Genomic DNA, 22,846 nt, shown 5'->3' with positions numbered 1-22,846 from the left:
CCACCCCCGGGATATCTGACACTATCCAACCATCGGACATGCAGTCTAGAAGGAGTATAAATCCCACTTTAGATGGGAGGATTGATACTGCTGTTATATCTGTCTATTAAATATAAAGCTACCGCCAGCATCTGGTTAGCTTAGCTTAGCACAAAGATGGGAAACGGGGATAAACAGCTAGCCTAGCTCTGTCCAATGAGAACAAAATGTGCCTCCCAGCACCTAATTAATTATCACTAATTAATATGTTTTATCTCATTTGTTCCTTCCATAGAATTGATCCCAATTAATTCCACACAGTGGGCTACACAGTATTTAAATCCTGCAAGACGCCAGGAAGTGACTGTGCCCAGTCAAGACACAGTCCGGCACATAATAAACCGCAATACTGTCTATTATGGTAACAGGAGGTGAAGAAGAGCTCTCAGTCAGCAGCCCGCTGAGACGGAAACAACAACTAATATGATGACACTAACAGAGAAACTGTATCTCAAGTGGATCAGTCAGTTATGGCCAATATCCGATCTGGTGACTATCGGCCCGACACTGCCTTTTCGAGCTCATACATACAAGAGAACAGCCACTATTTCAGCTCTTAGATTTCTTGTAGAGGCTAAGTCCTGCGCACTTAAAACACAGCATCACGCCAGTCCCTGTCAAATCCTTGCCATCGGTTCATTCAGTGACTGCGACTGATGCATCCCTTCTGTTCTAAAGAGGATTTCGAAAATAATTAGTCGAGATATTCCCTAATGAAATCAATGAAATCAATCTCCGTGTCCTGTCAGTCCACCGTCGAGTTCAGTCCCAACTTGGCTTATTAACAGAACTGGGTTTGAGTTAAAAGTATTTCTGATTGTATTTCCTTCAAGGGACATGACTTGTTTTTGCAAAAAACTGTGATGAAAAAGTAAAAATGTGAGAATTTCAAACAACTTGAACTGTTTATAGTTCCTATAAAAGAATGCTTGTACAGTAATTTATCCACTATGATTGAAGGACGAACCATTATACTGAAAATGTTGTTGATGTTTTTAGCTACAGCGGCATTGTTGAGTCTATACTGACACATTCATGAAAATTTTTAATTCCATTTCATAAATTCTTTGACGGTTCGTAGAATTTGTGAGTATGTGGTCTGACCTTGATCAGCAGAAAAGGCGGTAACGGTACTCAGCACCTGACCATGAAGGAATCTCAACGAAGCGCCAGCTGGACGCCTGTCGCTGTATCTCGTCCTTGATTGGGGAGACAAGGTGTGATGGCTTCCATGGCAACGCTGCTGCCACTACACGGTGGGATGTGCCTAGTTGCTTTGCTAACAGCGCGATCCCGATGATGTCTGGCAAAGGGGACGCTTGCCTGTTCCAATCAGTGAAACTTGCAGACAAACTGTAAAAAGTTTCCGCACAGTTCAAAACAGGCTGCCGGATGAAAGAATAAACTTTCATGGGATAGGTTCATCTTTTTTTAGGTAGTTATCTGGGGAGACCTGACATGCTCAGGTTCAGCGACACAGCTGCGGGTTTTCACAGCTGTCGACAACAACCGTGCTGTGTTCTTCATGTTTCCCTGAAGGCACAGAATTGTTCATGAGTTGTACCATCCAGCTTTTCCTGCACCATGCTGGGATTTTAATGTGTAACAAAACTGCTTTTGTAACTTTCTACCGCATTTTAAAATGTGCCGGAAGTGTGGCCTGAGGCCTGCTTGGTCATCTCCTATGGCTGACTTCTGATCAGTTTCAGCAAAGTGGCTGAAGCCAACGGTGAGTGCAAAAAAAATGGCGTAGAGAGTTGTACACACTGTACAAGTGAAGACACACATACACACAGTATCCTGTTGCCACAAGCCTTATGGACACTGTTCTAGGCAGGTCAGGTAGTTGCATTAGTATCAGTAGAGAGACTGGAAGAGAGAGATGGCTATGTGAGATGTTTTATCGTTCATAAATGTGATTTAACACTTATTATCACTTTTTATATAGCTAACTGTTCACACTTTCCATTTCAGAGTTATAAATTCACTGGACGTACTGTTGATTGTGATCTTGGCTGACCACTTGGAGGTGCCGTCCAGGACGTTCTGCTTGATGCTCTTCATGTGCTGGGCGTGGATCATCTTGGAGATGTTGAACACCTTCTGGATCTCCTCAAAGATCTCCGGCTTGTTCCTCTCGCGGATCTTCATCCTGTCCTTCATGGCCATGATGATGTGCTGCGTCCGGTCTTCCGCCCCTGTCTTGGAGCTCTTCTCGGCTGCTCCTGAAGATGACGAGGCGAGAGGAAAAACAAGAGAAGGGTGGATGATGAGGTTCCTTTGGTTAAAATTGAAAATCAGAACTACAAAACAGAGGACACCTTAATTTAAATCATATTGAATGATGATAGGCATTTGTCACATTTTTCCTTTTAAGTTTTTGAGTGATATTTTGGCGGCTCAGGTATTTTGGTGCAACCATTCTTCCCTTTTCTCACTTATTTGAGCTAGACTTTTTTTTTTTTTTAATCAAACCAACAGGGGTGTTTCCTGCACATAAAAATATGTGTGTTGTGGTGGACGGAGAAGTGTGGACCAGTGTGTTGATGAACAGCTTTGACAGTTGTGAGTCAGTTGCGCTGGAATATATCATTTTGGCAGCATTTAAGTCATTCCACTCTTTCAATTGCCCTTATGAAATAACTGATAAGGAAGAAATAATAAGCAACAAAAATATGGGGGAATTCTATTAAGTGTGCATCGCAAAAAACTGAATATGGCAACTACTGCAACAACACGGGATATCTGGCCATGTGTCCTTATGGGATTCGGTGTTCAGGTAATTCAGTAACTCTACTTACTCTGCAGGCAGTCAGCGTTCAGCAGCTCTTGGCATTTCTCATGCACTTTGACTCCACACTCGGCACAGCGCATGCCCTGCCGGGCAATGCCCCAAAGCAGACCCTCGCACTCATAGCAGTAGGTGGGCGTAGTGGCCGTCCAGACCTCAAAGTTGTGGGGCGTGGTGCAGGAGATGGGGTAGATCAGAGCCTGTAGGGTCTTTTTGTAGACATGGTTTTTCTGTTGGAGCGGGGCGGAATAGATGGATGGAAGAGGGGTGGGACAGAGGTAGAGGGTGTAAGAAGAAGAAAAGCAGAAGCAGAAGAAGAAAAAAGGGCAGGAGAGGTTTTTTTTAAGAAGTTTTCCAGGGAAAAGCAAAGAGAAACAACGCAACAACAGGGTGAATGACACAAATAGAATTAAGAACAAAGAAACGGCCGATCGTACAGAAGGAAGGAGAAGTTACGCGAGAGATTGGCAGAGCAAAATGCACAAACAAGAATGAAAAAACAACAATAGAAAAAGGATGAATTAGTACCTATACAAGCTACACTCATTTTCTTCTTTGACATGCTGATTTGGTGAGACATTCAAGAAAGAACTGTCTGTAGCATTAACGCAGGATATGTATTGGAGAAATGAACGGATATAATAACGGATCATTTCAGGAGGCATCCATTAAAATTATAGAGAAATGTGATTATGTACGCCAGTGCCCATTTTTAAATAATTCTTGGCATCTCCTCTGATGAAGTCAATTCTGCTGTTGTCCAGTGTGGGAGGAGTGTGGGAGGAGGTGAACACAGCTCCACAGGATGAGAGGACACCTTGACTAGAAGCCCAGTTTGACTTGGTGAACGCAGAATTTGAATAGAGGGCATGTGAATCATTGTCATCATTCTTCTTATTATTCTTATTACTGTAGTAGCGATGCTGGTATAGTGGAAATAATAGTAGAAAACATACATAAGAAAAACAGTTTTATTTCTTCTTTGAGGGTTTCACTTCTCCTAGTTTCGCTTACTTTCTCTGTCATCCCTGGCTCTGGGCTCATTCGGTCTTTTCCTAACTGCTTTAAGTTTTATTTACCCGACCTATGTTGTTTCAATTGCTTGTGCATTCTGACTTTATTTCCTGTGCTTTTACCTGGTTTCATTGCCTCTGATTTTCTTCCTTGTCACTTTAATGTACCCTGTAACTTAATATAGTTAATATAGTATTTCCACTATGGCTCCTACCAATGTCGTTATGACTAATAAAGTGCGGATGAAAGGATGGCTAAAAAAAAAAAAACTTGTCATTCTGGGATCAATTTTGCATAAGTTGTTAATGCGTTTCACAGGCTGTCAACTTGAGAATATGTGTTCAGTGTCTGTGTTGATGAGCCAGCAAGAAAATGTCGCACATTTCCCTACATATGCTACTTCCATCTGTCGCTGCAGTCGAATAATGGAACAGGAACACTGAACTTATATACATCTTAATATTTCCCTGTATTCTGAATGTGCAACACCCATCTGTTTAGGTCAGTAACTAACAAGCATATACAGGTTCTGGATATATTTCCGTTTACCGACTGTGTATGTTTTCACTTTCGGTAAGTAATTAAATATCACAATCTGAATGACCGCAAATATAAACTTGTGTACTCTGTAATAGAATGTAAAACAAAGGTTTTGTTATAAATACCAGGGCCAGAGTAGCCTTCACGCAGCCTTTTCCACTGTCAACATGCACCAAGCAAGCAAAACACCAACTGAAATATTAGCGGTATTAACACTAGATTTTGACACAGGGACAATGCTTATCAGATTAGGTATAAATGCAGGATTTGTCTTAATTCCATTTCAGTTTACATTGATCATTCGTCTCATAATGAATCTGGGGGCTCCAGGTGCTGCTGAGGGTTTGGGGGACGGTTGCCCAACATCTTGCTGTGTGTTTACAACAGTGCGTAAATAAGGTGGACAAAATGTTAGGAACACCTTCGCTACAATGTAGTCCGCGCCACAAACTACAGCCTAGAAACGTACAACATGCAACAACTTTTAACTCTGCATTGACCCGTTGTTGTTTTTCTGGTCACTCACTCTATGGTATGCACGTGATAATGCACCTGTATATCTGATGATGTGGAAAACTAACAAGGCACACTTTTACTTCCCTCTGCAAATCTTCTGCAGAGCCCATGTTGTGCATTTTTGTTTGGCCCGCATTTAATGTCTAAACTACAAAGACAGCACACTATGGTAAGCTGTTAAAATCTTCCAAAAAAAGATGCTTTTAATTTTTTTTTTTATACCCAGGATTCTCTTTTAGTGTAATTATACTGTATAATTTTGAATCTTTTAAACTTGGGAGTTGCTCCGTTTTATTTTCCGCAATATTCGCTGTCCTACTTTATCCAAATGAATAATCAATGTTTCATCTACCATAATGTAATCACCATCGTGACTTGACACAGAGTGGGAAAGGCACAAAACAAACAATAATAAACCAACGTGAAATCTCATCCAGTCAGGGAAGGCGCTTGCAGCTACTGGCTCCATTGAAACCCGAAGCTGCCCGAAGCTGACTCAGCAAAATTCAGAGAATACACTATATTGGATCTCCAAATAATATATTAACAATAAGGCTACGGGATGATGACAGTAGGAGGACACTTGGTAAGAAAAGTATGAAAAAGTATGTGTGGGTGTTTGTCTGCAAATGGAAGTTTAGGTTTGTGTGAATCCTCATTAGCTGGCATCGCAGTGATTGCAAGTCTTCCAGCAGATAACTATAGAGTCATAGCTTCAGCGTGTGTGTGTGTGTGTGTGTCTGTGTGTGGCATATGTATTTGGCCACTCACGAGCTCCTCATCTTTCAGGGAGGTCCGTGTGGCCAGCATGTGGGCGAGTCCAGCTTTCCTGGATTGTATCATAGACTGGAAAAGCAGAGATAGAGAAACATCAGAAAAGCATCAGAGATAAACAGCCACAGAAAAAAAACAAAAAAACAAAAAACAAAGCAGGTGAAAAGAAAGAGCAGGCAACATAAAATCCAGGAAATCAATCCTCTTTGTGTTGTTGGGGTGGTTCAGCTTCGAAGGTCATGGAAAATTGAACATGTACAAATAACACACACGTTTGTTCTCCTTTTCTCGTTGGGAAAACACGTCACACATCTCTGGTTCATTCCCTCCATCAGTACAAAAACTCACACGTGCTTCCATTTTGACATTTGTGAGGATCTTGACTGAACGGTTTCTAATAAGGGACGTTTCAATCAAGTTCTTTTGGTCCCGCTCCTGATCTGGATACCTCAGCGGACTCTGTAGTCATTAAAAACTTTAACTTTGAATATTATAATTGAACCAAACTCAAGCAATTGAGAGATGTTATGCATTAATTTACCATTTGGACTTTTTTCTCGTGTACTTATTCGCTTTCTTGCTGAGAGTTAGATGAGAAGTTAGATTAGCAGTCTCACGTCTGCCTGTTAAATATGAAGCAACGGCTAGCAGCTAGTGGGTTTAGTTTAACACAGAGAAAGAAAACTGAGACACAGCTAGCCTGGCAGTGTCTAAGAGTAACAAAATCCACCAAGCAACCCAATGACTAACACTTTACATCTTGTTTGTTTAATCCGTACGAAAGCTTAAGTGCAAAAATTCCAATTTGCCATGTTACCAGCAGTTATGGGCCGGGCTATTTTTGGGACCAGTAAACTACTGGAATCACCGCTAGCAGTCGAGCACATAACTGCCCATAAAAAACGGCTAATTTGTGTTTCTACACTCACATTTTTGTACAGATTAATCGGACAAGATGTTACATATTGATTAAGCGGATGTTGTTACCTTCAGACAGAGCCAGGCTAGCTGTTTCCCCCCGTTTCCGGTGTTTGTGCTAAGCTACGCTAACCAGCTGCTAGTTGTAGCCTCATAAGAATGGTACAAATTTCACCCAACCCTCCGCCAGAATGAAAATAAGTATATTTCCCAAAATGCTGAACTTTTCCTTTAGGAAAAGAAAACAGTCTTTATTACAGCTTTCTTCCAATGGATTCCTATGACATTTTATATTGTGCTCTGTTTGCGTGTGGTGTAATATCTGTGGATGTGGAGAGGAGTGTCAGCGTGGATGAGCTGTAGCAGGACGGTTCGTTCCGTCTTCTCCAGCATGAACAAAATAGTGGAGTTCAAATGCTGTTTTCATCCTACAGCATCACCATAAAGCTGTGATTGATACACCAGAGAAGTGTACTTTAAATAGATGCACCCCCCAAGCTGGCTCTGCTCACGCACACTGTCAGTTATCATTAAGTTAAACTGATTCCTGCCATTTCTTTGCTACAGGACTCTGTGGTTCATCGGCTCCCTACGTATCGCTTCATTTTAAGAAACCGTACTTGAATGTCCAGAGGAGGACATCCATTCACACACAACTCCAAATATCCAAAGTGTGAATTACGCAGTGAACACACATCTACTGCATACCCACTGCAACTCTGCTGCTAAGCCAGGTTTCCGTCACAAGCTAGAGGTCCAGCTGACAGGATAAGATAAAACCATTCAGGATAAAAGTTGTACTGGACAGTGATCTGGTATTGATCAGGGCCACTGAGGCCAGGACAGGCCCATTCATTGAGGGTGAAGCTGCGGGACAGGGGACAGATTCTAAAACCCCTGAATCATTGCAGACAGAAGATAGCATTCGTTTGCAGGGTCTGTTACACCTGAAATGTTAAAATTACCAGCATCAGAAATGACGCAAAGCATTCGTTCAGGCAGAGCACTGCTTGAATTGGCTTCATAGCATCATCTGTTTCATTTAAGCTTCACACTGTGTGGATCTGGTAACATCTGGCCATAATCATACAGGTGTACAGCGCGGACATTGCAATCTGTTGCTTAGTCACTGTTACTCTGCTTATTGCCTGATGCCAACGCCCAAACACATTGTATTTTTGGTATTCTTGATTTAAGTAAGATTTACGTTCATGTGTTTTTATTAAGGGGATTATCTCTCAGCAGAGTCCCTGCTACTACTCCAATTTTTTGAGAGCTCCCGCAACCAGCACGGTCTTTTCTGACTGAAGACCACAAGACTTCAACATATCAAAGAGCATATTTAGTGAATGTAAAGTGCTTAAGTGCTTCATCATGACCACACCTCTATTTCTATTCGTATTTTCTTTGTTTCTTTGTAGATTTATAACATCTCTACCATCTTCATTCTATTTTGTTTTTTTTTTCCTTCTTTCCTTTTGCTCCTTTGGGCTGATATGGTCTTATCACTAAGCGATATCAGTCTCATCTGCAAAATTGTGTGTGGTCATCTCTCTCCAATCTATTTTTTTTTTTCTCTTCATGATTTGTTTAAGTTGATATAATGAACTTAATCATTTAGACGAGATTATCCAAGAGACTTTATATCTCTTCAAGCCCCCTGGTGCTTTTTCACCCAGACATCTGCTGTTGAAAGTGTGCCCTTCACTCTGGAGCATCCACTTCAAATCAAAGGAGACAAGTTTCTGCAGTCAGATGAGTCAAGTTTCTCAGATCTCGGCAACTGAATATTCATAGCTCCAACCACTCAGATGACAGAGCTTAGCCAGTGGATGTTCGTCTCAGCCTCCCTTAAGTGCTTCAAAGTAAACGTGAGACTAGCGGGAGAAAGACAAAATATTCCAAAGCATTGATCAGCATTGGTTTGTTTAGAGAGGCAGATGTTTAGTTTAAAAAAATGGAGCTGCTGACTTGCTGAATCACAGCAAGACAAGCCTGTTAAATTAAAGGACTTGTAACTATAACACCAATCACAGAAAAAGCCTCTCGCTCCCTAAGCACCTGTTGGTTTAGGGAAAGCTGAAAGCATTCACAGGACGGAAGAGATTTTTCTTGTGTTTGTCCGAATATTTTGAAATACATATGAACCAGACATATTTGTGTGCGTGCTCATACCAGTTTTCTGTCAATGCAAAAATTCACACTGAGCGGATCAAAAAGCTTTGCTACAATCAGGACCATTGCAGAGTTTGAAAAAAAAAAAAAAAAAGCCCATCAAACAAATGGTAAAACACAGCAGCTCACATCTCAGTTCTCTTTTACTCACCATAGCCTGAGGGGCCGGCCGAGGCAGGGAGACAACATGTGCAAGGAAAGAGAAGAAGAAGAAAGAGACGGTTAGAGAAAAAAAAAAAAAAAAAGGTTCAACTCTGAGAGGATCAGCAGCCTCCACCTTGAATCCAGCTATCCATCGCATGCAAGCAAATTATTACACAGTCCTTCACATACTTATCATGTATGTAGCCGGCAAGTAATAACTGTTGAAGGATTGAATTAGCTGGTTGTTAACACGTGAGACTCCGGTGTTACTCAGCCAGCTGGTGAACATGACTTTCTTCCGCTACTTCCACTGCTGAAGCAAAAGTTGACAGGCCAATTACAGCTGTAATTCAGTGACCAAAGATGACTGCGCATATAGTGCACGGCGGTTGCAAGGTGAAACAAAAACTAACGGGGTACACATAGGCGGTCCAGCAACATGGGAAAACCAGCACCGTCTACATTTTTGTTACTAGCATACGAGACAAAATAGAAAATAAAATTCAGTTAAGAAAAATGACAGCTATGATTGGTTTGATAATCGATATCAGTCATATCAGTGTTTACTCTCCACATCTCTATGCACATGGATGATTTTATGAGCGGTACAGATTTTTTTTTTTGTGTGTGTGTGTGTGTGTGAGACAGGTAGCTAAATGTGATGATACACAAACTTCCAGCTCGTTGGCGAATGCTCAACATTAGGGTGGGCACTGAGGCTCCTCTGAGTTTGAGTTGAGCTTTAAGTAGATTTTGGTTGGATTTTCTCTGTTACTGTATGATCAGACAATTCTGAGTCAAATCTGCTTAGAGGTTTTGATCAGAGTGTCAGCGTTACCGGCAGAGTTTAATCAGTTCTCGACTTTGGTGAGGAGTGAAACTTTCATTTTTGAATTTGGTTCACATTGTTGGTGTTTCTATTCTGTAAATATGTAATTAATTAACCAGGTTACCTGATTGTAAATATAATATATAATGAAGTGGTGGAAACAACATTGGCATTGTGAACCTGGCAGGTGCAGCATGAGCAGAATAGTTATTTATGTTTAGTAATTAGTTTCAGTAATTAGTGAGTTAGTTATGCTCAAATATTAGACAAATCTCACAGGTTGGAGACTTAATATCACATTTTATTCATTCTTTACGCCAGTGTGTCATGACACCATCATCATAGTTCAATATACTGTTGATACATCAGATAGCACTTTAAAATCTAACCCCTTTAATGATCTTCAATGTAGAGTTTGTTGTTTGTATTGAGGACGTAGACAGTGTTACAAAAACAAATCCTGAGCTGGACCGTGTTTAGTTCAGTGAAGGTTAAATTTTAAATTTCAGGAGGCAGATTTTGAATGATGTGTACTCACCAGTTCACTAACAAGGGGAATGGGCCTCCTCTTGCGGAGGTCTGGCATGCTGTCAATGCCAAACGGTGTGTTTCCCCTGTACACACACAAACAAATACCAAAATGCACTGATCAATATTTGAATAAGGAAAATCCAGGTGCAAACACTGCATCTGGCAATCATATTCTCTCTTTCTCACACACACACACACACACACACACACACACACACACACACACACACACACACACACACACACACACACACACACACACACACACACACACACACACAAACACACAACCAGTGTTTACTGACCCTGGCTTGGCCCACGGGTGCTTGCTCGGGTCACCATCTTGATCCCGGCTCTGAAATAGAATGTCACAGGTCAGGCATTTAGCCACGTCAAGGCTGAAAGCCCTTATTGGTCTCATGACACTGGAGCATGCACACACACAAGCATGAGAGAAACAAAAAAGTGAGAAGGAAAAAACAGTTGAGAGACACTGGGTTGGTTGAGTTTCAGCACTGCATGCCAAAGACACTTCAATCAATTATATTGTCCTCATCCATATGTGAGCATCATAAATCTGGTCTCACCTTGTAAAATAAACACCCACCAAACCACACATACTCCCAGTAAACACACCAAATATTGACTTGTGCTTCCTAACAGCGTATTTTTTGTCTGACAGCTAGTAAAGAAAATACCACAGTGACAGTACCGTAACATACAAACGTGGACAGACTCGAGGTCAATATTATTTTTAATCAGCACTGTGTCCTAATCAATACTGACCTATTCCTGTATGGCATTTTTATATTTATGACTGAAACAACAAATGTTACTAATAGGACACATACATTGAGGCTGACATCTCATAAAACCTAAAGCTATTTCATTAGCTTTGAATTGAAACCCAGTATTTTCAATATTATATGAGCAATTTCCTAGAAACTCACAGTAAAAGCAATATAAACCAAGTAAAAAGGCAAATTTAATGAAGAGAAAAAATGACATAGGAAAACGTCCAAATGCGAACAGAAGATTGTAGAGAAAGAACAACTTTTGTCTAAGATGTCATGTTTATAATGTTAAAGGGACAGAGATCACAAGAGAGGTAACCTGATCTCCATCTTGACTTCCATCTGTAAAACAGCAGGAGAGAAAAAAGAAAAAAGACAGAAATGAAAAACAGTCATGGACTAGTTCGACTCATCGTGCAAAGTACCAAGACACACCCTGGATTGTTCATTTTGTTATAAATGCTTGGGTAATGTTAAAACCAGCACCGCCTCTCAGATAGATGGGGTCGGAGGTCATAAATGTTTCATTAACATGTATAATTTATCATGAAAATGACTCTTAATATTTCCCTTCTCCTTCCTCTATAATGTCAGGCTCGCTTTCCAAGGAGATAATTAATGTTTTCTAATTCAGCAAATGGCTACTGCTGGAGCCTCAGAGTGGAATAAGGGACTCATGAGTGGCAGATGATACATAACTCTCAAGGGGGTAGAAAATTATAGTATCAGCAGAAACCATTTGGTACAGTAAATACTCAAGGGACCTTTTGGTACGGGGACTTAATTCATATCCGCTGGGTCTACATACTGAGGGAGAATACCACCAGTCATCCTTTTATCAATGTACACATCCCACTGCAACTGCGACAGTTCAAAGACTTTCAAGAACAGTTATAGGCTTTGAGGTGCGATGTTGAAGGAACATTTTTTGAGAAAACAAGCCAATACTTTTATGATCACAAAAAGTTAAACAACATCTACTAGTTTCCACATAAAATCACAAAAGAAATGAGTCATGTATAGCCACTAGAATAAATTAAAATACAAAATTACCAATGCTCTTTTATCCTAAGGGCTGTTTAAAACATGAAGAGTGTGAATAAATCTGACCAAAATAAGGAAAGATGTTCTGTAAATGTATCTCTCTTTTCATCAGTGACTAAAATGTAGGAATGATATATTTACTGAAATACAAAAGACAAAATGAACACCATGAAACAAAAGATGATCTTAACTGAAAATCCAGTTATGACTACCTGGTTCAAAGTCATCCTGGGAGAAGGTGGACATGGTCATACTGGCAAGGTTGCGCCTGGTCTCTCTCTTCTCCCGCAGAATCTGCTGGAAGCTCCTGAGGCACTTCAGCCTGCGTTCATCCATTTGGCTTATCTCCATGGGCGGCTCTGCTGCATCTCCTTCTGCTTTGCCCTCTGGGGCCACAGCAATGTCTGTGGCTGGCTGCTGTTGCAGTGGCACCTCAATTTCTCCCTGCTCCTCCGGTGCTGCAGGTTGATCAGCCAAGAGGGAAAACGAGAGGGATTCTGCAGTGGTGCATTGCGAAAGCTGAGCTTTACCACTCAGATCTGCAGGACTGTGTGCAGGACCTTCTGCAGGGCTTGCTGCAGGTTGTTCTGTAAGGCCATCAGATAGAGGCAATATTGCAGTGCTACTGGAAACTGGGTCAGTGCAGAGTGACAGCTCTTCTCGGCATGGGGGGATCCTGTCTGAATAAGGAGGATATTTGGAGGTGTCTGCAGACTCCAAAGTAAGGCTGTTGTTGGGTTCAACAAACATAGGCTCCACAGAGAAAAGAACTGATTTGTCTAGAATATTGTTTTTGCTCAATTCCCCAACAGCATTACTACTATCAACCACATAACCTTGCAGGGTTTCGTCAGATGTTTGTTCAAATTGTGCCTCATCGTATAAAGGTTTTGAAGGAACCTCAGCTTTAAGAAGTTCAGAAGGCATTGATATTTCAAAGTCTGTTTCTTCTCCAGGAATCTGGGTTCCAGGTACTTCAAGTTTGCGCAATGCACCCCGCAAGGCAGAGCTAAAACCAAGTACAGCTTGGCCTATGCGCTTGACATTGAAACCACCAGCTTGGACATCTGCAATGCCAGGGGGAGGGAGCCGGTTTTCCAAGCTTTGGTTACTAGCTTCAGGCTCTTGGATGAATGGCCTATCCAAATCAGCTACAGTGGTACATAAGTATTCCTCAGTCCATGTCACTGCTGAAGACTCTTCGTAGGCTAAATAATTTTCCTGATAACTATCAACTTGACAGTCTGTTGTGTAGCTCGGGTCATTTGATTGCTGATAGTCAAATTCCTCTTCTTCTCCGTTGGGCCCATCAACTGAATGATAACCAGAACTTTTAGGGTAGGAAAAATCATCAGCACAGTCATATCCTAAAGTTGGGTTTTGAAGGTTGGTATTGGTAGGAACATGAATCCCAGACTGGGTTTGAGACCTTCTCCTCCGTAAATGCCACTCCTTCTTGCTAGACGTGCTAGCAGGTGAGTTGTAATGTTTACCAGAACGAACAGAGACATGTTCTGAGCATTGCCCCAGTGTACCATATACTCCTGCACCACTGTAGTGATCCCAGCTACCAGCTCCTTCCGAGCAAGGAGGGCTCTCAACTTCATGCACTTCCAGATGTCTGTCTCTGAGGTAAGCAGTTTCCCTATGCCACAGAGATTCCCCAGTGGCACTGTGTGCTTGTCCAGTGTTAGTCCAGTGTTCCTCGCTGTCGTCAGCTCTGTGCTGTTTTCTTCCATGACGAGACGATGGTCTCTCTAGGTCTGACTCAGACTTGGAACTATGACCAGAAGACAAGGAGCTGGTGCTTGGATAGTCTTGGCCATCCTGCCTTTCAAGGTAGCCAAAACTGAGCTTTCTTGCCATAGCACCTACTGGGATATCCGAGCTATGGTCAGAGGTATCCTCTGGTTCCTCCAGTTCCCGATGATCTACTGATTCAGCAATTGGCGACACAGTAGACACTTCTGCCCTTGGTAGTAGTAATTCTCCATGGATGCTATGGCGCTCATTACAGACTTGGGGGATAAGATTTAAATCAGACTTCAGCATTGCACTTCCTAAACTGCCATAAGCACTAGTGGGCCTTCTGCGAGGGGATGGGCCATCTTTGCACCCTACCCCTGACCAGGTACCTGCGTGTACCCCTGAACCAGCCTTGTTGCTAGAACGAATGCCCTCAATCTCCAACAATACAGCGTCAACACAGGATGATACTTCCTCAACTGACCCTCGAACTGAGGTCAGGTAATCCCTGAGGTCAGAGATTTCCTCCTGGATCTTGTTGATACCCCTCAGCTCTTTTAGAATATGGTCAATGATGGCACTTGACTCCTCCTCTTTGTCTTCATCCTCTTCTAGCAGCGTACCTGGGGGGGTTCTGTTGAAGTTGTAGTCCACACAGTCTCCAGTTGAATATGGCCTCTTTGGCCGAATACGGGGTGAAGCAAAATCGCTTCCAGCTGCTCCTGCAAATTTAGTACCATTCATGTCTGGGCCAGTTGGACTGTAGTGTTTGGGTGGTCGCATCTGCTCAGGAGGTGTCTGAATTCCAGCCTCAAAGGATATTCGTTTCATATTTGCTGTGGATCTGCAGCTTTTATGTTTCAAAGTGCATGGGATTCTTATACATCCCTCTCTGTTAAGCTCCACCTCTCCTACACATGGTGGCCCTGGTGCTACTCCATGTCCTTTACCATTTGACACTTTTGGAGAGTAGGCTTCAGCCCTAGGACTAACTTTTGGATAAATCCTTCTGTGCTCCTTTCTGCCCTGCTCTGTTTCGACCTCCTCCTCCTCCTCAATACCTGCATAACAGAGGTGGGGCTCGGGGACATGATGGTCTGCAGACCCTTGCAAGAGACGATGTATTTTACCCCGAATGACTAATGCTACCCTGGGGTTTGGAGCTCTCTTTTTGGGTGGATGGACTTTTGCCTTTGTGCCTCCTTTAGGGGCAGCACCGGTTCCGTGTTGTCCATTGAAGCGATTCCGAGAGAACATATTCTCAAGAGAGCAGACTGTCCTTATCTAGCTCCCCACATTGTTGGTGGCAGTAACTATCAAAATGTTCCTGGAATCATAGTTCATTTAAAAAGGCCTGTTGGAATCTTATTCAGCCCAACCACTCAATATCAGTGCTCCATGACTAAAATGGGAAGACAAAGATAAAATACTTGTAAACACCAAAACCACTGTAACAGCTAAGGCAATTGAAAACTGGAGAAAATAAGAACACATCTTCGAAATTATATTCCTTTCTTAATGAAGATAAACCTTTTCACCATCATCAAAGAAACTGTACCATCCTGCTCATATCTAATATGAAAACTTTAAAAGCATAAAATCAAATAAAATAGGGAAACACTGGGACATAGTGGCTTGTGCACTCATTCACACAAAACATAGAACACAAAACTGAGGAAGTGCTGTGCTCCCGAACACATTTCCTCTCCTTGCCCAGAAAGCAAAAGTGACATAGTTAATGTATTAAATGATAATATAAACATATGTTATGATCAATGTTGTTATCTGTACTTATCCATGGAGCTTGCAGCTTGTGTTGGTGAATATAAAATTAACATATTTTCAATGTCAGTGCGCCGGTGAACATTTAAATTGTGCCCTCACCATACTATACTTATAATACTCAGATTAAATCAACCTTTCTGAACGCACTGGCCATGTCAGAACAGACCGACCATACCACTTGAATTTGAATAGCAAAGTTCCCTGGCTGAACATCAAAAGGATAGTTCAATTGCTAGGCAGGGTCTATTTACTGGATGAATATAAGTGCAATTTAATAAACTGAATTCTGGATGATTCTATTACTTGTTGTATAAATGCAAAATGAGAGAAATACCCAGATAATGAGCATGGCATGCATCCTGATGTTTACCAGGGGATGGGGAGTGTGTCATAGTGACGCATGTTCCAGTTCATATGAAGGCAATTCAGCTCTAAGGACTTTGATCAAACGTAATAATTAAAAAATTCTTTTGCTGTTAATCTAAAATTCTAAAGATCTGTGGACACAGATGGCCCACGTTGTTGCAGTGCAAGAAAAGGTAAGTGCCCTTTCCTAAACTATTTCAATCACTATAACCAGACATCATGCAATTTTCTGATGATTACAGTAAACTGTCAACACACAGGCTCTCTCATATTCCCTCACAATTTTCTGTCTTCTGTATTCACAAACTTTTCTCTCGCTAATGTTTTGCGCTTTATACTGATCCAAGCAGAGTCACCGATAAATTCCTTCCACCTTCGTCTGGAGGTTTCAAACCTAGTACTTTAATGTGTGTGTTGTATTGAAACAACGTCACCATGACGTCACTATTTGTTCAGCTCAGAATCCAAAGAGGCTGTATTTGACACCAGCATTTCGTAACCATAAACTGACATACATTAACGTATCTAATCACATGGCAACTCAATAATGTGTTTTACAGAGGAGGACTGAACAGCACGTGGCTTGGGGGTTCGTACAGAGACCTATTACCCTCACACAATAGGCTTAATCAGATTCATTGATTGACTTATTAGATTTAGACTCTCTTGAACCAGAGGTGAGGTCTAAAATCATTCACTGTGATTGAAGGAAAAGCAGATGTCAAGGCCAAACTCCCACTGGGTAGATTGCTAATGGCATTGTAAGGGAAACCAGTAGCAGCATATCAATGGTCACACTCACAAGGGACATGAAAAGATGACCCAGTGTTTATCGTCCATTAGAATGTATGCGGATACTTTGTGTATCCTTCTCAAAGTGTTCTATGAGATTTATACATTCTTAAACTTGGGGGGAAAAAAAAGAAGAATCATTTTAGGATTTTAGGAGTATTTTATTATTTTTTTGAACACATGTTCTATACATTTTTTACCACTGGAAAACATTACATTACATTCTTTATTAAACAAGCAACAGTATGAATTGGTGCCACTACTAGCAAGGGTCTTTTGAAGGAGCACACAAAGATAACTGACCTATGCAAGATTTGGTGTTTAGTGAGTATGAAAATTCCTATAATGATAGAGAGTATCGAAATAAACAAGACATGTTTTGTAAAAACGAACTTAAGGGCGCATTAAAGCTTAATTAGAAACTATTACGGGGGGAATATGCAAGGAAAAAAATGGGAAATTTCAGTCTCAATAAAACTGCCTCTCACACAGCGGAGAACCCTTTCCACTGGAGCCTGTTTTAGAAAGGCCGACCGGCACAGATCCTTTCCTTGGTCTTTGCTGAGCTTACAGACAGCTTGCAAAATTTTCAAAATGAGCACGACACTCTAAAAAACCTACAAACCAGTGAAATCAAGTTGGGGCTAAGATGCCTCAGGATTTAATAATAAGGACCTTGTTAAACTATGCATTTTGCCCATTGGTTAGGCGAATATGTGCAATAACAACCCCAACTTGGATTGTAAGGGAAAAGGTCACCGAGGCTATATCATATTAGGGCCACAACTAACCATTATTTTTCATCAGTTAAGCAGTTATCAGTTAATTTGCAGATTATTTTTTGATTAAACGATTAATCATTAGTCTTATCAGAAATTGTGGAAAATGTTCAATTTCCAAAAAGCGCAAGCTGACGCCTCCTTCTGTATGACCAACAGTCCAAAACCTCACAATATTCAATTAACTCTCACACTTGAGAAAGAAAAGTGGCAAACACTCACAAATGAGAAGCTGGAATTAGAGAATCTTAGGTATTTTTAGTTGGAGAAGGAAACAATTATTATCAGTTATCAAAATAGTTGGCTCTTATTTTTCTGCGGATCGACTACTCAAGTAATCGACTAATCATTTCAGATCCATTGCAGATATAAAGGGAACATCGCAGTGCACTGCAAAATCCCAGGACCTTATAGCTCGAAATAAAGTTACTTACACTGAAAAATACATTTTAGATCTGCGGGAAATGTTTTAAAAAATTTCTGTGTTTATGAGTCTAATCTGCCACTGAAAGCAATATATCATCTGTTGTAGTAGTGCAGGATTGATGCAGTATAAATCATGAACACAACCCTAAATGGCTTCCATTGCACTGTTTGGCAAAGACAAACTTTCACACACACAAGGCAAGTTCAAGATGTAAAATGCTTGACATCCCTCTCTTCCCTCTAAATCATGTCCATTTTCCTCTATTTTGCTCTTAGTGCTTGTAAAAATGCTGCCTTCTTCACGTATAATTTTAAATTCAATTTCCAAGGCAATTTTCTTTTACAGGATTGTTCTGTGGGCACAGGGGAACTGTAGCTCTGACCCTTACACTTTTTTTTTTTTTTTTGCATTACCAAGACACTGGAACTTACTCTTTGTAGGTCTCATTGCTCAGGAGGACAAACTAAATTATCATCAGCCCCCCCGAAAACAATACTGATCTTAAATAAACAGATATGTCCCATGGTGTCTTACAGCACGAAAAGCTTTAACAATTTTTAATTCCATTGACAAAGTGGATATTTGTTAAAAACACACACATTTTGGCAAGATTTTGACCAGAGTTGCCTGACAGAACAGTCATTTTTAGTCACTTTTTATCCCCATCTACTAAACCCTAGTAAAGAAAGTAATGAAAAAGATTAAGTAATCCTAATTGCATTGAAGGAGATAAAAGAAGACTTTGGGAACTATAATGTAGAGACTTTTAAGAAAGCTAGTAAATGATGGGTTTTGAAAAGGGAAGTAGAGTAGAAAATGTGCTGCAATCAAAGTTAAATCAATCCTGCCCTGAGGGCAGACCAGCCACCACATTAAGGCAGATCTATTTTACGACTCAGCTTACATAAACCACTGCACTGTAGAAACTTTTAAACTAAAGTACAGGAGCTGCAGACACACACAAGGTTGTTGCTACTAATTCTGAGAGTATGAATAAATTAAAGGCTCTGAAAACCTGCCCTCTTAATCTGCCTCTTCCAAAGTGGCATGAACCCACTAATATCTTCCAATGTTAAAACCAACCAGTTAGTGGATTAGGAGTGACTTTCATTGTATTTTAACATTTTCAGTGACATTCTCACTGTTTTGGAGTGTGTGTGGCCGTGTTGGAAAAATCACGATATCAGGTATTTCAGATATGTCAGATATTTCACTGCAACAATCACACTGTTAACAATGAAAGATTGAGAATCTGACAACGTCTGAGTTGTGAAGTGAGGTGTAAAGTTCTTGTACTTTTTCTATCTACACAATGAAACCTGGAGCACTTCCAAGACCTGGAATGACATGAAACCCTCTTTGTTTAAATGTCAGGACAAAAGTCCACCTTCAGATTCTAGATCAGTTTTGCATGAATCTGACGGCCATATTTAGTTTCAAATTGCAACGGGGAAAGCATTCAGAATGCACCGTAACGGCCAATCAAATCTGAACCAACCACACCCACACAGTTCATGAGGAGGCAGGCATTCTTGCTTTCTAGCTCTAAATGATGCTTATTCAGTCACAAACAAGATTTGAAGCCCAGCTCTTCGGGAGCTATAACAGACAAACTGTCAACATGAGCTGCTCCAAGGCTGACATTTCCTCAACAGTATCTCATAGCAGAACAGTCTGGTGATGCCTGCTTGTGGCAGCGCCACCGCGACTGCTTCACACTGGTTGTTGGTTTTTTTTTTTTCTTTTTTCCCTGAGCGCCTGAGCAGGTGGCTGATGGCAGGTTAGGAAGCCCCATCAGCCCCATCCAGTCCTACTGATTAGTGAGCTGCAGAGAGGATGGGAGGAAGCTCTGTCAAGACTCCAAGCCTTCCATAAAAATGATGCCTCTTGTGTTTTACTGTGCAGCCCATTCACATTCAAAGCCCTTATTAACAAAACCTACAATTTGCATAAGATTACAAAAGAAAGCTCCTTTATACTTTTTAGTCTATTCATCCTGCTGCATGTCCTGCTCCTTCTCTCCTTTATATTATTCGTCTTATTTATGTCTTTTTGTTGGCAACGCTCCCTTGCTCTCTTTCTCTGTCATATCACATTGGACATAACCCAAAGGAGAAACTCATTCTCGAGTCAAAGGGGGGGATTTTTCGGAGTATCTGCTTCAGTGCCAGCAAATGACGAGGATTACTTTGGAGATTTACTTCTTCCTCTCTGGTGAATAATGCAGCGGCATGCCGTCATGTCACCGCAGAAAAAGTGGAAGAATGGGACGTCAGCTTGTTTGGACAACTTGAAAAAATTCATCTTTAACTTGGCGGAATGACTACATCCAAAATTACAGTGGTTAAGGTCAATTACTCCTTAATTTTATAAGGTGTTTTACAATAAAACAATGTTATCATGCTTTCTTGAAAGATCCTGAAGAGGAAGAAGAATTCATGTTAGTCTACGGCTGCATTTCCTGCATGGGTCCAAAGGTTGTGAAAGATTTACATCTAAAAAAAAAAAAGGCCTGGATGCATCGACAAATTTTCCCCGTGTACAACATATAGTCACAATTTTTTTTTTTTTTCGTTTAAATTGTCTATCAGCACCTTATATTTCATGCCAAATCCAATATGAAATGAATCTGTTGGTAACAGCACTTTCTCAGACTTGAATAGAGCTAGCGAGTCTCTGCTTCCATTCATAGTTTATGATTTGAAGCTTGTGGCAGTAAATTTGGGGTAATATAAAAATTAATTGAGGAGTAAAGTTTGGAACAAGTCTTAGATTCTGCTTCCAAGACCACCTGCCTTCTTGCTCCTTTCTGTTACTGTAGCCTCACTCTGTGGCCCTTGAAGCTAATAGAAAGTTGCCTGGCTGCGGACCAGGTAGCCACTTGAGGACAATGCAGAGGTTCGGGCAACCTACAGTTCATGGTCTTTTATCTGAAAAACTGGTGTTTAGTCTGTGTTTTTTTTGTTTGTTTGTTTTTTGTTTGTTGTTGCCATTTTGCCATTTGTTTGGTGTGTTTATGTCTATCACAACAAATTACAATCAAACTGAATCTGGTAAACAGAAGTCACGTGGACATAACTGTAAGTCCTTGGTTTATTGGACAAAGGTTTAGGGATCAAACCAAATGTAGCTTCAATTTCAATAACTTAATGGGCTTGGCTGCATTCCTCCCTGTAATTTAACAAGTCTGGGAGTTTAGAGGTAAGAACACAAGGGAAAAATATGAATATCTGTCACTGCAGTTCCTTTGTTTTTTTGTCATTTTGCAACTAGTCCTAATACCTTAAGCACAAAATAGGACATTTGTCAGTGCCAAATAGCCAAGATTAACAGCTGGGTAATATAAACAGTTGCAAGTACCAAAATGATTGAGGTTTGTTGAGTTTAGGTAACAAAACTACTTGTTGCCCAAACCTTCTCTCTAAGCTTAAGATGAATATCATATCATGCTACCCACACAGCCATTATCATTATTCCTACAGCTGCAAGAGGTCACTTGTCAGAAAAACAAATGTAGGTCATTTTAATCTTTTGAGCGAATGACCAATGCTGTTGTATTTCTGGCATGGATGGTCTCTCATTTTGTTATGCCAGGTTTCCCTAAGTCAAACTGCAAACAACATAGTGTACTCATAAAACACAGACTACGGTTGTATTTTCTGTAGCTCAGGCAGGCCACGATCCACCTCCTAACAAACCAAATCACTGTTAAATGAAAAAACAGAACGACATTTTCCATCAGTCTCCTCAAGCTTCAGATTTTGGCTGAATCTCCTGTAACATGCACAAAGACTCAAACCTCGAACTGAACACGATCTGTTGCATTTAGTGGAAACTTAACGAAAAGTGTAATAATAATCATCACTCCTGTTACATTGTGTGAAAGCAACCATCTTTGTCTCCGTACTATTCTTTTACCAACGTACCTATGAGTTAGAGTCAGCTTGGCCCATGAGCCACACAACTGTTAAATGGTGAATTTATAAAACGAATGATGGCGATTGCGAATGTTCTGCCAGGAGTCCGACTGAGCTCATCAGTTTAGCCAAAGCCATCTTGGTAAATGACTGTTTCTTCTTAACTGGTCCAAGGGCCTTGTAAAAGCTCCTAGGCATGTTTCCTTTACAAAGGCTGCAAACGTATTGATTAGCATCTTACATGCTCTCCTGTACCCAGTTATAAAAAATCCTGCTCTTCTGCCAATGTCACATTCCGCCTATAAATCAGAGAGCAGCCTTAGCAGGCAACTCGTGTTTCCATGCGACCCTGCACCGAGTTACAAGTTACAGAAGATACCCAAACTACAGGTACACTAAACAAGTAGAAGGGTCGGTCTTGTTGTCTCAATCATTGTACTGCGAACGGCTGGAGCGACTTCAGTGCTCTGCCTGAAATAAAGCTGTGCTTCATTAATGCAGGATATGTGCAGAGAGCAGCAGGTTTTTTTAAATTCTCTCTTCTTTTTAACAAAGGAAACCACTTGACACCAATGAAGAATGTCCCAAAAGAGAAATGTAACCTCTCCATGTATTACAAAAACATTACGAGCACCACATTCATGAACAAAACTTCCCAGAATGTCTTTCAGCATCAGAGGGGTTATCCTAAAATCTTTCCCTAACATGGCAAATGTACCGTAGAAAATAGCAAATAGACAAGATTCAATGTCAAACTTCACAACATTAAAACTTATATGTGGTGATATATCACTGCTTAAAACTGCGCGTTACAACAAGCATCCCCTCTGAGGATTTTTTCACTACGATTTCTTAATACAAGAAAAACAAGATTTTTGACTATGAGGGATGGATATCAAGATCAGCTTTTACTGCTGATATCTAA

General features: G+C 40.9%; 1 protein-coding gene across 1 annotated transcript in view; it reads right to left on the bottom strand.

Moving 5' to 3' along the window:
- The window catches only part of LOC120804901 (protein unc-13 homolog B-like), a 170,117-nt gene that overhangs the window by 56,438 nt on the left and 90,833 nt on the right, over positions 1–22,846 (bottom strand). The window contains exons 12-17 of the mRNA XM_040154625.1: positions 10,577–10,626; positions 10,279–10,354; positions 8,919–8,924; positions 5,672–5,746; positions 2,841–3,060; positions 2,037–2,264 (exon numbers count right to left, since the gene is read on the bottom strand). Coding sequence (XP_040010559.1) covers positions 2,037–2,264; positions 2,841–3,060; positions 5,672–5,746; positions 8,919–8,924; positions 10,279–10,354; positions 10,577–10,626 — 655 coding nt within the window. The remainder of the gene's footprint in view (positions 1–2,036; positions 2,265–2,840; positions 3,061–5,671; positions 5,747–8,918; positions 8,925–10,278; positions 10,355–10,576; positions 10,627–22,846) is intronic.

The sequence above is a fragment of the Xiphias gladius genome, chromosome 19 (genome assembly GCF_016859285.1).
Source record: "Xiphias gladius isolate SHS-SW01 ecotype Sanya breed wild chromosome 19, ASM1685928v1, whole genome shotgun sequence".
NCBI lineage: Eukaryota > Metazoa > Chordata > Actinopteri > Istiophoriformes > Xiphiidae > Xiphias > Xiphias gladius.
The sequence above is the reverse complement of the archived record's forward strand: the minus strand, read 5'-3'. Positions and strand labels throughout refer to the sequence as shown.